The 15171-nt window shown below is 41.5% G+C and overlaps 2 protein-coding genes and 1 long non-coding RNA gene across 5 annotated transcripts; 1 reads left to right on the forward strand and 2 right to left on the reverse strand.

Annotated features, from left to right (window-relative positions):
• Nucleotides 1-2206: 2206 nt before the first annotated feature.
• LOC116619438 (nucleolin) lies at nt 2207-7596 on the reverse strand. Of its 3 annotated transcripts, none has more exons than XM_032384230.2 (5): nt 6372-7596; nt 5726-5787; nt 5090-5335; nt 3727-4361; nt 2207-3418 (listed from the first exon to the last, which is right to left on the reverse strand). In XM_032384230.2, exons 2-5 carry the CDS (start codon nt 5772-5774, stop codon nt 2966-2968), a joined length of 1383 nt encoding a protein of 460 aa, XP_032240121.2. In that variant the 5' UTR covers nt 5775-5787; nt 6372-7596; the 3' UTR covers nt 2207-2965. The 3 variants fall into 3 exon arrangements, with proteins under 3 accessions (XP_032240121.2, XP_032240122.2, XP_032240123.2); XM_032384231.2 differs by having other exon boundaries at nt 6295-7596; XM_032384232.2 differs by lacking the exons at nt 5090-5335; nt 5726-5787; nt 6372-7596 and adding an exon at nt 5040-5076.
• A 153-nt stretch (nt 7597-7749) lies between these two features.
• LOC5514632 (cathepsin L) lies at nt 7750-14842 on the reverse strand. Its single transcript, XM_001634764.3, has 15 exons — nt 14578-14842; nt 14105-14221; nt 13591-13770; nt 13339-13423; nt 12979-13092; nt 12066-12182; nt 11925-11950; nt 11646-11742; nt 11244-11324; nt 10976-11095; nt 10649-10713; nt 10188-10278; nt 9782-9815; nt 9662-9686; nt 7750-8108 (listed from the first exon to the last, which is right to left on the reverse strand). Exons 1-15 carry the CDS (start codon nt 14782-14784, stop codon nt 8034-8036), a joined length of 1434 nt encoding a protein of 477 aa, XP_001634814.3. The 5' UTR covers nt 14785-14842; the 3' UTR covers nt 7750-8033.
• LOC116619442 lies at nt 8108-12795 on the forward strand. The gene is made up of 2 exons (XR_004296686.2): nt 8108-9927; nt 12651-12795. It is a non-coding gene; the product is annotated as an uncharacterized LOC116619442 (long non-coding RNA).
• Nucleotides 14843-15171: the final 329 nt, after the last annotated feature.

Consider the following 15171-nt stretch of genomic DNA (forward strand, 5'->3'; position numbering starts at 1 on the left):
ATATTCGGCTATAAGCGCTGCCTAAAGAGTATTCAAAGATGCGACTGCAGATCGCACAAGCGCAGATTGGCTGATAGCTGACGTGCAGCATTCTATGATATCACTGCTTTATGTTGCTCTTCTTTGATAAGGATAGCCGTCTATTATAGAATAGTTCAGATGTCTTCAGCGATATCGAACGAATATCGTATGCTCATTGCAAAAAAATATAATTGTCGCCTTTTCTCGTATTGAATTCAAGCTTTGCAAGTGAATCGTGCACCGCGCACTCAACACAAGGGCTGGATTCACCGCGCACTCAACACAAGGGCTGGATTATCAGGGGCGCATCCAGGGGTTCCAGGGGGGGGGGGGGGGGGGGGGCAAAGCAAGGGTTTCAAGAAAGGGAGGCCGGATTCATTGTTCTTCCGTGGATTCCCTTATATATATTTTTTATTTTTTGAGCCAAATATCTGAAAATAGGAGGAACGGGGCCCCCTTGGCCCACCCCTGGATCCACCACTAGTTCTGCCAATGATTATTGGTATTAACATGTGCTTTCATTTACTTACATGTTCTTTAAATGGCCCACCCCTGGATCCACCCCTAGTTCTGCCAATGATTATTGGTATAACATGTGCTTTCATTTACTTACATGTTCTTTAAATGACCCACCCCTGGATCCACCCCTAGTTCTGCCAATGATTATTGGTATTAACATGTGCTTTCATTTACTTACATGTTCTTTAAATGACCCACCCCTGGATCCACCCCTAGTTCTGCCAATGATTATTGGTATTAACATGTGCTTTCATTTACTTACATGTTCTTTAAATGACCCACCCCTGGATCCACCCCTAGTTCTGCCAATGATTATTGGTATTAACATGTGCTTTCATTTACTTACATGTTCTTTAAACGATAAAAAAGCCTTTGCTACACTGTGTTCACCCAAGTACTTGTTTTTGCGCCCTGGGTGCTAATTATTACAGCCAGGAGAGAGGGTTTCATTTAAAGCAGGGTGCTGATTGAAAGCTGAGCACTTAAAGGAGCATTAACGTGATTTCTTTTAGACACCAACTTTGTAACCTTACGTTACGGCTCGATTTGTCGTCAGCGCGTGGGACATATGCGCACTTCCGGAGCCGCGTCTGTATTACACCTATTTTCAAATGTAAGCTCGAACTTCGTAGATGTCATAAGCATTCTCATATTACAGACGATCTCCTAAAATCACACTTCGTGAAGTATATTGTTAAACTCCAGCCGCTAAAACCACGAAAGCTTGTAGGGACGATCTGAGCTAGAGAGTAATTTTCCATCAATATTTACAAAACTCATCTGTTGAAGACACTTGCAGAGGACTCTTTGTTGGAAAATCATTCGTATACGATACCAGAAAACGCTACTCTGAACACCCGCGAACACCCACATCCACGAAGTACCAGCCTTGTCGAATGACAGAACATTGGATTCCGCATACATTTGAAAATAGGTGTATCAGCACAAGGTTAAAATGGTATGTTTTTGGACGCTCTGAAGAGTAAATCATACTTGATTTACCAAATTCAATCGAAAATATCGCATCGCATTGCATACCCAGGGGGGGTGCAGGGGATGCACCCCCCCCCCCCCCCCCCTCCACAGCGGCCGAAGGTCCACTTTCGGTTCTATAGACGTGCTATTTGTAGAAAAAACTATAAAGCACAAGCTAGATTACTCTAGTTTGTAGCCAAACCCGACAATAAGCGTCCCGTGGAGATACTGATAAGTCCACTTTATAGGATTTCGCACCCCCCCCCCCCCCTAGAAAAATCCTGGGTACGGGCCTTTATTGGCTTCCCAAAAATCAGCCGATGGAGATGCGTGATTTTTAACACTTGGTACTTTGCTAAGATGACAAAAGGGTGGCGTTAGATCGCAAATAATAGGCACAAAACATCTTACTGTATCCAAACACTTTTAAAAACATTTCCTTGCCTTTGATTGTCCATTGTGAAGGGAGGTGTACCGTGAATGCTTGTTCAAAGCAACCAGGGCGCACATATTATTTTATTATTCTTAGCCTGCAAACGAATCGAGTCGATTGTTTCATCTTTATTTGCACGCATTTGAATTGAAACCGGCTAATGGATAATACGACGTTTGAACATAGCCTTAGAGAGGGGTGCTATAGAGAGGGGTGCTAATTTGAGGCGGGGCGCTTTTTAATAATACAGTCTTCAACTCTATGTAAATAACTTTAATGTATAAATTCCAATAGCCTTGCAATTGGTCATCCTTACATTTTTTGGGAAAAAGGGGTGTTCATTTCGTATTTTGCCCCTCGGAGATGGGAGGGTCATATAGCATGCTGTGCTCTAAAACTAGCATTTACGACAGCATTTGCATTACTATTTGTCCCAGCTCGATAGAAAAATCTTATCCACTATAGAGTAACGGCGTATCGTGCGGTACCTAGTCTGCTTATTAGCCGCTGTTAGTGTCACGCAATCCTCTAGTCTGCTTAATAGCCGCTGTTAGTCTGTTACTGTCACGCAACCCGCCCCACGCGTGGACGAAGAGCGCCTGCAAAGCAGACTATGCCAAATTGTTTGGAAACTGATTACTCCGCGGTCTTCTTGTCTGTCTTCTAGACTTTAGTCTCTGCAATCGTCTTTGAAAGAATTGTTATTAAAATAATTATTGCTTGTTGTTAGTAAAATTTTGCGCTCGTGTTTAAGCTGCTGCCGAATCACGGCTGCAATTAGGCAAACTACTTTTAAGCTTAAAAGCTTAAGCAGGCATTCTTTTCACTTGCCCTCTCTGTCTTCCCTCCGCGTAGGCATTTCACCATTTGACTAACCCTCCCCTCTCTTTAACGCCAACCCCTGTAACGCCCCCCCCCTCAATACGTACCAAATGAACCACACCCTGTCAGCTCATCACCTGTTAGTCGCGTCTGACACTCTCCCACCGCACACCATTTGAAACTTTTATACGTATTCTACCTGCTATGGGTGATACCTGAGGTGGCCTTTTTGGGCGTGTCCGAGTTTTTAGCTTCACCCGAAGTTTTTTCTTCCGTCTTTCCTGTTTCTATTTTCTTGTCATCCTTCTGTTTTTCATTATGCGTTGTCTCGACGGTCATCTCCTTCACCGGTGTTTTGTCATCAGGCTTGTGCACCAAAAGTTTCTTATTATCGGATGCTTTTTCTTGAGGTTTTTCATCCTTCGCTGGTTCTTCTACGGGTCTTTCATCATCAGATTTCTGTTCTGTTGGCTTCTCCTCGTCCGATGATTTCTTGACGGGCTTTTCATTGCCCGATTTCTGTTCTGTTGGCTTCTCGTCGTTCTTGCCTTCCTCTGTATTATCGTCTTCGTCGTCGTCGTTGTCATCGTCTTTCATGTTGTCAGACTCATCTTTGGTATATTCTGGCTGAATCTTCTCGCCTGAGCTCTGAAACATGTTATTCCCATTAAATATCGCCAAGTGTTTGATAATAACTTTTCCATTATAGGAAATTTCAGGTGATAAGCTCCCCTACCCCCTTCCTTGGCCGTGAAAAACACAAATCTGCAAATCTGTTTTTAACTATCGCATGTTATATAGATATGATATGCTATATGCTATAGATAACTATAGCACACGTTACACTTAGATCTAGAATGAAAATGAAATGCCGAGCTTTGTCCTTCTATCCAAACAATACGTTTCCTGATAAATTTTACACCAATGCTATTAGTGAGTGAGTAAACTCCACTTACTGGATCATCTTTTGGTTCCTCTAGCTTGTCTTCGTCCTTCGCCCCGCTGAAGTCTGGCTCTTCGTCCTCCTCCTCGCCACTGGACTCCACCTCTTTATCCGCTTGATTGTCCTTCTCGTTGTCCTGCTCCTTGTCCGCCTCCCTGTCGCTCGACACAGGTGTCAGTGGAAGATCTCCGCGGTACATGGCGGTCATACAAGCACATGGTGGCGGGCAAGGACTAGGGCATCCTGCGGCAGCAAGTTCCATGGGAGAGAAGATATCTTGAGTAAAGGGCTGTGGCGCCATTGGTGGGGGGTAGCCTGGTGGCACGGCGGGGGCGGACATGTACCCTGTCTGTGCCATGGGGTAGCCATAGCTGGACCCAAATGATTGTGATGGGGTGTAGGGTGAGCTGTAAGGCGTGCCATGGTAGGACCCGTAGGAGGGGGGGCTGTACGACGAGGCATAGGAGTCGGGGTTCCGCGCACGAGTGAGTGCTCGAGTGTATTCTCTGTACGCCGCATCCCAGCCGATGCTGGGATCCTGGAAGGGGATCTTGATGGGAGGGGGTGGTTGAGGAGCTGTGGCTCGCTTAAGGGCGCAGTTCAGCTTGCTGAATTCCACATTGGAGTCGTACATCTCAAGAGAAGAGCCTGAAACAGAATATGATCCAGAGAAAGTCGGTTATTATCAGTGTTGACGGAATCGGCAGCCTGTGGTGAGTTTGGATGTCTGTGTAAAGAAAAGCAGGCTCATCACACCACATACCAACAGTAGGAAGTTGAGTTGAGATTATTTACTACCATTGAACCATTCGCAGCTTTCACGGATTAAGGCAGGGTCAGGTATAATAAATAATATAATGAATAAATAACAATATCTTATGATAATTCGTTGGCGTATTTGGCCGTGAGTGTCGGAACCTGTCAGTAGCGCATGGTTTAAGGGGCCCTTGGGGCTTTCTTGTACTTAACATTCCTAGACACAATCCTGTTTTTTGTTAGCGGATAATGTGGATTGGGGCTCTGGTGCCGGTTCCTAGAAAGCAGATTAACACGAACCCAGAGATAAATGCCCTTTTTTTATCCAATCAAATGTCAAGATTGCCATATTTACCCCTGGTTTAGCGCTAACCTGCTTTCTGAACCGGCCCCTGAAAGCTGTGTTCAATTTTATTTATTTTTGAAACCCCTCTCCTCAGAAATCTAATGTTCTTCCCTTATTCACACCACCTCATTAATTATGTGCATCATAATTGCTTACTGGGTATCATGACCCCATTGGGGTACACACATCAGCACTTTGACCTGATGTGCATCATAATGGCTTACCGGGTATCATGACCCCATTGGGGTAAACACACCAGCACTTTGAGGCTTACCGGGTATCATGACCCCATTGGGGTAAACACACCAGCACTTTGACCTGGAGTAGGGGTCGCATTGATACTCGCGATACGAGCCGTCAGGATTACAGATCGGCTTCTGCCATGACGGCTCGGTGATGCGCGCACGCTTCTGGCAGTCTGTCTCTTGACAGCCGTTGTAGGCGTTGCCTCCATTGGGACAGGGGTTGTACGAGCTGGTGTATCCGTATAGTTGGCGCCGATCCCGAGCGAGAGGCCCCCCTTTCATAAGACAAAGCAGTGTGAGAAGAGACATGGGCCTGCGTAGCTATGGCTTTTGTTGGGTTTCAAAGAAGTTTTTCATCCGCGAATACGCCAAATCATTCGTGGTTTGTTTTGCTACTTTTTGAATGGCCGTGCCAGAAAGCTGGTGCAAATGTGAGAGGTGCCCTGCCCCAACTCTCTCTTGCTGCCACCTAAAAAAACGAGGCACCAACGATTTCGCGGATGAAAACTGCACTTAAACCCATGAAAACCGCCAGAAGGGGACTGGGAAGGGTGTCCATAAGCCGGTATGATATTCGCACATCTTGCGTTGAACATTCATAAGATACGCACAGCAGGGTAGGATAATGCGGGTGGAAGGTATGGGGTGCTTCACAGCATTCTTACCTGCTGTGTTTCCTAGCAGGACTGCGAGCAAAGCAAAGAATAACTGCATGTTGCTAGCACGTCTGTGGAACACAACGTCGACAGCAGATACAATAAATATTAGGATACAACATCCATGGAATAGAAGGTAATTGAGAACAATATTCGTGTCATCGAATACAATATTCGTGCGTCGTCCACATGACCCCGCAGTTTTATTAGGACTGCGTCACTAGTTATTTTCCAAGAAATCTGACCCCCAACCCCATCTAACTCTGAGAAATTATGCATGTGATGATTTATCTCTAGAATCTGCTAAGAAATAGCACATTTCCACATCAACGCTAGCTATATGCAGTTTTCTCCTACTGTTTTACCCTATGCCGCCAACCCCGGTTCCTAGCGGCTATCGAGGTTGTAAAAAAACCCTCAATAATGGCATCTTTTTATTTTATTATTTTTTATGGTGTCTTAACGAAACCAAGGCGCGACGAAATTTTTTCGCAACGCATACTGCTCTTTAGTATTGGAGTATTTGTTTACAACATGGCAACAGCTTTTTTACCCTTTTGAAATACGCTAGTGTATACCTGATTTTTTTTAAAGCCTGTACTTCCCCTACATGAAGGTAAATGTTGCCTCAATCCAAGCCCACGGAATAGCATACCTTGACAAGCGAAAGAGATCCTACTAGGCTCCCAGTGTAGGATGTGCTTGCACAGTTGGTACTTTGCTTATGTTTGACACCTGCTAGAATACGATTCAAGTGTAGCGGACGAAAAAAGCCGGCACGGTTCATTTAATCTATTGACACGCAAGCACAGTTTTCTCACTAGAGAACTTGTGGCCACCATTAGAATTATCAACACAGAAAAACCAGCAGCAACTAACTGATGATTGTCTCTCTTTTTTTATACCTCTCGCACGTGCTATTCTACAGCAGAAAACACTCGACCTTCCTTATGGGAAGTTTCAGGTAATAACTGAGGGTTTCCCCTGTGTATTTGAAATTTGTAAACATGAATCCATCGGGTAGCTGAGACGGTTCAGTAGATACGCGATGAACCTGCTGAGGAACAAAGAGCGAGACCGTGACAGGTCAGCTTGACCAACACTACGGGACAATACATGCTGTAAGAGATCACGCCGCCTAGTTTTTCCATTTGATCTTAGTTAGATGAGTAGTATAAAACATAATCCTTAATGTTTTTGACGTGAACCGTGACTTGTATTGTCTACAGTTTATAGTAAATGTAGGAAAATTCACGGGTCTTTGGGTCCAAGGGTTAAATCTGCGATTTAAACCGCCAGCGAATGTCCGTATGTATTTTGTAGTTATTTTGTATATATATATTGGTAAATTAGTAGTATTTTGGGGGGGTCAAAAAAACCTCGGGGTCCAAGACATGACCGCGAATCTTCAGAGTTCAAAAATTTTCAGGTCGGGAATTTTCCAACATTTACTGTATTTCACAATCTGGAAAACCTAGCCTGCTTCTTTGCTTGGCGCAAGCCCGTGAAACAAGTCTAGATCGTGCGTAGCGTGGTTTTTCTGATCTGTTTTTTTTTTTTTTTTTTTTTTCTGCATTCCTTAGCCCACGCCCGTAAAACAAGAGCCATGCGTGTTGCGAAGTTTGTTATCGTATCCTGTTTTTTTTTTCTTTTTCTTTTGATGCAGTCCCTTGCTTGGCGCCCGCAAAGTCGAATAGGCTCCAATTAATATAACAAGAAATTTTACCTCCACCGAACGTGCATCAAAGGACACATGACAGAGACTCTCTCGATAATAAAGAAAGAAAATACTTTGTCAGGCAAAGTTGAAACTTCGTATTATCCATAAGCCGTATTCAATGCAAATGCATGCAAATGAAGGTGAAACAATCGACTTGATTCATTTGCATTTAATACGGCTCATGGATATTACGACGTTTGAACTTAGCTCAGACTATGCAAATGTTTTCGTCTTTTTATTTAGTACTGAATGACTCTTATATACCCAACCATCCGCTCCATTTCATTACTGTATTAGTACTGCCAGAAACCAATAAACAACTTTCATTTAATGTCGTATGGTCGAGATAAAAAAAATCAAGTATATTGTTAAGCCGTTTTTTTTTCATGCAAAACAAATTTGAGTATAGAACAAAATGAAAAAAAGCACATAATTTCTACTCATCTAAAATTGGAAACGTTTCCGCTCCATCATACTACTGTACATATTACAAATCGATTGTCTTATTCCCGTGATATAAAAGAGTATAAAACGTATAAAAATTGTGATAAAAAGTAGAAGAGCATTCGTAGCCCTTTGCTTGTGGCGCAGGTAGATCTAGTCAATTACAGCTGATGTACACATGGTGTTTAAACCGCAACATCCGCCACCACGGTAGATAAGATAATAGCCCTGGAATAACACATAACAACGACACATTAGGAACACTCGTTAGTCTTGAATAACACATAACCACGGTACATAAGGAGCACTCGTCAGTCTATGGGATAACACATAACCACGGTACATAAGGAACACTCGTCAGTCTATGGAATAACACATAACCACGGTACATAAGGAACACTCGTCAGTCTATGGAATAACACATAACCACGGTACATAAGTAACACTCGTCAGTCTATGGAATAACACAACCACGGTACATAAGGAACACTCGTCAGTCTGGAATAACACATAACCACGGTACATAAGGAAAACTCGTCAGTCAATGGAATAACACATAACCACGGTACATAAGGAACACTCGTCAGTCTATGGAATAACACATAACCACGGTACATAAGGAACACTCTTCAGTCTATGGAATAACACATAACCACGGTACATAAGGAGCACTCGTCAGTCTATGGAATAACACATAACCACGGTACATAAGGAACACTCGTCAGTCTGGAATAACACATAACCACGGTACATAAGGAACACTCGTCAGTCTATGGAATAACACATAACCACGGTACATAAGGAACACTCTTCAGTCTATGGAATAACACATAACCACGGTACATAAGGAGCACTCGTCAGTCTATGGAATAACACATAACCACGGTACATAAGGAACACTCGTCAGTCTGGAATAACACAACCACGGTACGTAAGGAACACTCGTCAGTCTATGGAATAACACATAACCACGGTACATAAGGAGCACTCGTCAGTCTATGGAATAACACATAACCACGGTACATAAGTAACACTCGTCAGTCTATGGAATAACACATAACCACGGTACATAAGGAACACTCGTCAGTCTATGGAATAACACATAACCACGGTACATAAGGAACACTCGTCAGTCTGGAATAACACATAACCACGGTACATAAGGAACACTCGTCAGTCTATGGAATAACACATAACCACGGTACATAAGGAACACTCGTCAGTCTATGGAATAACACATAACCACGGTACATAAGGAGCACTCGTCAGTCTATGGAATAACACATAACCACGGTACATAAGGAACACTCGTCAGTCTATGGGATAACACATAACCACGGTACATAAGGAACACTCGTCAGTCTGGAATAACACATAACCACGGTACATAAGGAGCACTCGTCAGTCTATGGAATAACACATAACCACGGTACATAAGGAACACTCGTCAGTCTATGGGATAACACATAACCACGGTACATAAGGAACACTCGTCAGTCTATGGAATAACACATAACCACGGTACATAAGGAACACTCGTCAGTCTATGGAATAACACATAACCACGGTACATAAGGAACACTCGTCAGTCTGGAATAACACATAACCACGGTACATAAGGAACACTCGTCAGTCTATGGAATAACACATAACCACGGTACATAAGGAACACTCGTCATTCTATGGAATAACACAACCACGGTACATAAGGCACACTCGTCAGTCTATGGGATAACACATAACCACGACACATTGGCAACAAAGATAAAAATTGTTCTTACTTTCTCTCCCCAGCTAGGTCCCCAGCTGAAAAACAAAGCAAATAAACCATGTTAACATTATGATGTAGACTACTTGAAACATCAACGACAACAAAATGTGCATTGGTCATCTAATCTCACCTGTTTTTGATGATCCAGTAGGGAGTGCCGTTTTCTGTGGAGGAAATAGAGGTGTTGAAAAAAGAGCATGGTCAGATCAAGAGCTAATTGAGCCATCAGCTCAAGGAAGAAGGTTCATTACATGGCTGAAGGAGAACGTTGGTGATGTGCGTAGAAAGGATTTGATGGGAAGGGTGCTTAGTCATAGGATTATATGGCAAAAGTATAGTATTTGACATCAATATGAAATGACCTACTTTTTGGTAGTCAAAGAGGTGTGTGCGTGCTGTGCGCCTTGTAAACCTTTCTTGCCACGTGTTTTTGTATCCTAAAAGCACTTGTAGGAGGGAAGCTAGATATATATTGCCTTATTGGCTCTTTTTCTCAGATGATGTGCACATTACACTAGACAGTGTGTAACACTTACTGACTCCATAGCCAACAATCAGTACTCCATGGTTAAGAGATGAAGGATTGCAGAAAATCTTCCATGGATGAGCAATACCCCCCATGTAGAACTACATACAGGAAACACATACAAGAAGTTAACCCAACACACTTGCTTTACAGAAAAAGAACAAAACTGCAGGTCTCTAGGACATTTGTTAGAATAAGAAGGTCATTTATTTCAGTATACTACAGTATACTTCAGTTCAACCATTTTTGGCATTAAAAAAAGCTTGAGAAGGTTAGAAAGGGAGCATATCCCTGTAAAACCCAGTATTACATTAATCTCCAGTCCCAAAATTGTCTCTGACTTTTGTCTTGTTTCCCCACCTACTTAAAGACCAGTTCTACTGCCCTTGAACAGTTTTTCATTCATGAACTAACAATGACGCATTGAAGACAAATACAAAAATAATATATTCACATAAACGTGCTACAAACCTGCATTGCATTAGCATTGATACCAATGGATATGGGTCCATTCTTCGCCAGCCAGGCAGCGATTTCTAAAAGACCAAACAAATATCACAACGTTTAAATCTTGATACATACAGTAGAAAAAGCTAAAAGTATCATTCAGTATAACATTCAAGAATCCTTTATCTTTTTTTTCTAGCGAAAACTAGTTCTTTCTGAGTGTTTTTTGTTCAGTGCATTGCCCTCATTTTTTAATATGCGTGAAGAGTGAAGAAATAAACAAGAGTGAAGCACACCAGTATATTCTTGGTTTAGGCAGGTTTATGCTGTTGTTGTAACGTGGTATCTCACCTTTCTCATCCTTTGAGATAACAACTGAACTGTTGATGGTGACTTTGACCTCAGCTTTGTTGAACTTGCACTTGGAGTCTGCACCCTTGTATGGGTAATCAGACTCACTCTCCAAGCCACCTAGTGTATGTTAAAACTCAATTACGTTAAACCATAACACTATAAACAGCACTAGGGTATTTCAGGCCAGTGAAGAGTGACTAAGGGTAGTCACATACATTCCAACAAACAATGAAAGTTGATAAGATTATTGATTCAATGGAATTACCTAGCTTCTCAATCTGTTTATATGCATTTGATGGGAGGCCACCTTCACAGCCTTTGTCAATAGTATCACAATCTACAAGCTCTACATGAAAAAAAAAACACAACAGATGAATAGTGAGAATGCAGCATTGTACAGGATGATGTTACACCTCATCAGGTGGTACCTAAAGGCAAAATGACTGATTCTACTGATTCCTAGAGAACATGGAGCTGAAATGTTTTGAGACAGTTTATGTAAACAAATCTTGTAAAACAGCCACAAACTGATATCTGGGGATATCTGGAAATCTTATCTCCAATAAGTGGGATCTGAGGGAGGGTGTACTAAAAGTAGTTCTGTAATATTTCATTTACAAAAAAACATCTGGTGTCAAGAAGTTTACCAGTGATTTCATTGGCTTACCTTGTTCGCTAAGGGACACTAATTTGCCTGTTTTGATGGCATACTGCCCTTCAATGTTCCCAGTTGTAGAGAAGGCCCAGCATGATCCACAAGAACCCTAAACAAAAACATGATTTTTGTATTAGGTTTCTCTTCCTACAGAAGCTCAAAGTAGTTCTAAACTTAAATTAGAATGGACCTCCTTGTTGGGTGGGGGTTAAACCTGACCCCTGACTTCCTGACTGTCCCCTCCCTTGCTACAGGCCGTGTACATGACACAACACATCAAACAGTACCAACCTGGTTCTTGACAGGAGTTACCACACCTAGGAAATAAGATGATGAATTAACTTTAAAAATCATTTATTTAAAAAAATATATATCATTATATACAGGAGCTTATTTCAGGCACTCAGGCCTTACAAGGATACCTTTACCAACCTTTATCTCTCCAGTCAACACTTTCTGGGATGTCACCTAAGGGAATTTCAGCGTCCTTCATCTCATAGAGGGGTTTTCCCCATCCAGGCATCAATTTCTGCTTGCGGAACTCCTCCTCTGTAGAGTGGCATAAAGAGTGGCATAAAGTGTCACACCATCTTCTTGAAGTTAGCTCTACAGACTTCTTTTACACACAAACAAATATAAATTATATATATATATAATCCAAGAGTAAATGAGGTACACATCTGTTATTGTATTGTAGAGTGCTTTTTGACTAGACCAAGTAGACATTTTATAACTTTGATTACTCTTTTTCCCCTACAATATATTTCATTGATTTACCAAAATCAAACACAGTGCATGCTCTTTGAGTTGAAAACAAATTTTAAAAACAAGGTGTGCTCACTTATTTGTAATAGCATCATTCAGGTGTGCAAGGGCAAACAACAAATTTGCAAAATTCTTCACCTCAAAACCTGTCTAGTCCACCCATATTTTTAGTTTTGTTACAACAAAAGGCTAGTAAATAGACTGTTATTACTTTAATGGTGGGTTTTTAGCCAATTTTGAACTTTATTATAGCTTTCTGGCTTCTCTCTACAAAGCTCTGCACTCAGTGGATGTCAAATAACGAATGACAGCTTGCCTAAGGTAAGTCCCTTTTATCAGGGTTCAAAATAACTTTTTTAAATCTGCTAGATTTTGCTGGCTTTTTGAATTTTGGTGGCGAAAAAAAGCCTGCATCTCCAAATTATGAAAGGGAAATACAGAAAAAAAGTGCCAGCAAACACCAGAAAACATCGAGCTATCGCCGGAAGCCAGCCGCTATTTTGAACCCTGTTTTATAGAGCATGTTCATGTTTAAAAAGAGTTTAAAAAAAGTTTAGTAAGTTCTTAACACTTTTATTACCTGACAGATCACTGAAGATAGTTGGCCCATATTGAGCTGTTCCTGAATCCATCTTCTGCATTTTGGCTGCTTTCCTCATGTTGCTTTCAAAGATCTTCATTCGGTGCCTGTACTCTAAAATTTGGTTGAAAAAAATGTTTGTTTAGGTGACATTATTCTACAGCATTGCAGAGTTAGATGGGGGGTTGTCACTAACCCATTATTTTCCAACTAACTTCCACGTGGTGTGGTTACCATTTCAGAGCATGTATAAAAAAACATATTCATATTCAACTTTTTAAGCTTATCATTTGTTTGTGTCATTGTGAGTTACACTAGAAAAACACTTTTACAGAAATAGTTATAAAAATGTTGTATTACCAGTTTCATCTTGGTAGGATTTCTTGTACTTTTTCAGGAAAGCATTGAACTCAGACAACAGGGCTTCTTCCTTCTCATCCTGAGGCTAAGAAAAACAAGTCAAATCATCCAAATATTGGATAGAACTGATAATGTAACATGTTTGCACCATTAGGCTTAATTAGTTTTATTCTTATATGTGCATGAATAAATAGAATAAGATTGACTATCCAGCACTCTATTTTTTTAATGTGCTGAGCAGTCTTAACCAACCTTGATATTGATTTCCTTAACTATGTTATCATCTTCTGTTGGCTCAGATTCTTTGTCTTGTTTTTTACCAGGACGATCACAGACTAATTCCTTCTCATTCAGTCCTGAGCACTCAAAATCCAGAAGATCAGGTTCCTTGTGCTCCCATGGTACGATGACAAGGTTGAACTTACAAACCATCTGTCACAAAGATACACATCTGTATTAATTCAAGTAGGTTGACAACAAATCTATACACAGGAGGAGAGGAAAGATAAAAATGATAGATGGACTTCAGGAATAAATACGGAATCAAAGGGCTGTTACGGACAACATCAAACAATGTTGTGGGGGGTGCACAATTTCCATATAATTCTAAAAAACGAAGAAATTGACTTTTTTTTTCAAATTACTAACACTTAACAGGCTTTCCATAAGCCAGGCGTCACACTAGCTATTTCCGGCATGTAAGGGCACAATCACCGGACATTTGAACAGTCATTTTATAATGAAGATACCAAACCACAGTACTCACATCATGGGTGTCAACAGGACACTGTTCCAAAGTGGCTGACTTGTGGTTTTCGTCGTTACGGCAAGAGCGGGATGTTCCCATTGTAGCAACGATGCAGTACTTCTCGCCAGCAACTACCTACATATTCAAGCATTAACAAAAGACGGAGTCCACAATTTTATTTCAGCAAAATTCTACCAAAAAACAAGTAGAGAAACGCTTTTAATATCAAACTAGTCAAAATCGTTATTTTAAATTGCTTGATTGGCGATGGGAAGGTACAAACAAACATATAAAAGCGTTTTATCAATTTTGAGTCGGCCCGTACCACGTACCAGTAGCAAAATAAAACATAAGAAAACAGAAATCTAGGAGTGATTTAAAAACGACAGCAGTGAAAAACCTTTCCATTGTAAATTGTAATGTTCCGTTTAAAACGTATCGTTTGATCTTATTCGGAAAGAAAACGTTAATGGAAAAGTGTTTATTTTTACCTGCTTTGTAGAGTCGACAACTTCTTCAGCCATGGAACGGTACAAGTTGTTTGAGCGTAAGTTGTACATGTCTACGGCAAAACCTAAAACTTTTAACAGCTGAGGGTCATTCTTGTCCACGTCCTCTACTCCTCCAAGGAGAATACTAGAAACACACAAGACAATTACTCCGAGGAAAGCGCTCAAACCAAGCAAAACCTTCGCCATCTTGCTCGATGCCTCTCTGCTGCGAAGTCGTCTCACGTGATTCCCCGGTGTTGTTTACGTAGTCTCGCTATCAAATTTCCCTGGGCGGAAACCACAGGGTCACCGGGGAAAGGAACATTTTATATTGAGCTATCTATGACGTTCTATGTGTTAGGAAATGTTGTTATATGATTGTAAATTTCAATAGAAAAAACTGACGCGTGTTTATTTCAGGAGAGAATAAGGTTCACTTGTGGTGGGTGTGGCTCTGATGGCTGTGGACGAAGGGTGATGGGGGAGGGGGAGGGGGAAGGCCTTGGACTTGGCTGCTACTTCATGGAGGAAGTGCCACATTTTCGCAGCTAAGGGGACCTCTTGACTAGCCTTGTACGCAAGCGGAAATGTTCA

The sequence above is a fragment of the Nematostella vectensis genome, chromosome 6 (assembly GCF_932526225.1).
Source record: "Nematostella vectensis chromosome 6, jaNemVect1.1, whole genome shotgun sequence".
In the NCBI taxonomy this organism is placed as follows: Eukaryota; Metazoa; Cnidaria; class Anthozoa; order Actiniaria; family Edwardsiidae; genus Nematostella; species Nematostella vectensis.

Excerpts from the sequence above, each read along its gene's own strand:
- LOC5514632 (XM_001634764.3), bottom strand. The coding sequence starts at position 14,784 with ATGGCGAAGGTTTTGCTTGGTTTGAGCGCTTTCCTCGGAGTAATTGTC. Across the intron at positions 13,093-13,338 it reads ATCCTACCAAGATGAAACTG|AGTACAGGCACCGAATGAAG; the intron begins GTAATACAACAT and ends ACCAAATTTTAG. Across the intron at positions 11,325-11,645 it reads AGTGTCCCTTAGCGAACAAG|AGCTTGTAGATTGTGATACT; the intron begins GTAAGCCAATGA and ends TTTTTCATGTAG.
- LOC116619438 (XM_032384230.2), bottom strand. The coding sequence starts at position 5,774 with ATGCAGTTATTCTTTGCTTTGCTCGCAGTCCTGCTAGGAAACACAGCA. Across the intron at positions 5,336-5,725 it reads CCTGCTAGGAAACACAGCAG|GGGGGCCTCTCGCTCGGGAT; the intron begins GTAAGAATGCTG and ends GTCTTATGAAAG. Across the intron at positions 4,362-5,089 it reads CAATGGGGTCATGATACCCG|GCTCTTCTCTTGAGATGTAC; the intron begins GTAAGCCTCAAA and ends ATTCTGTTTCAG.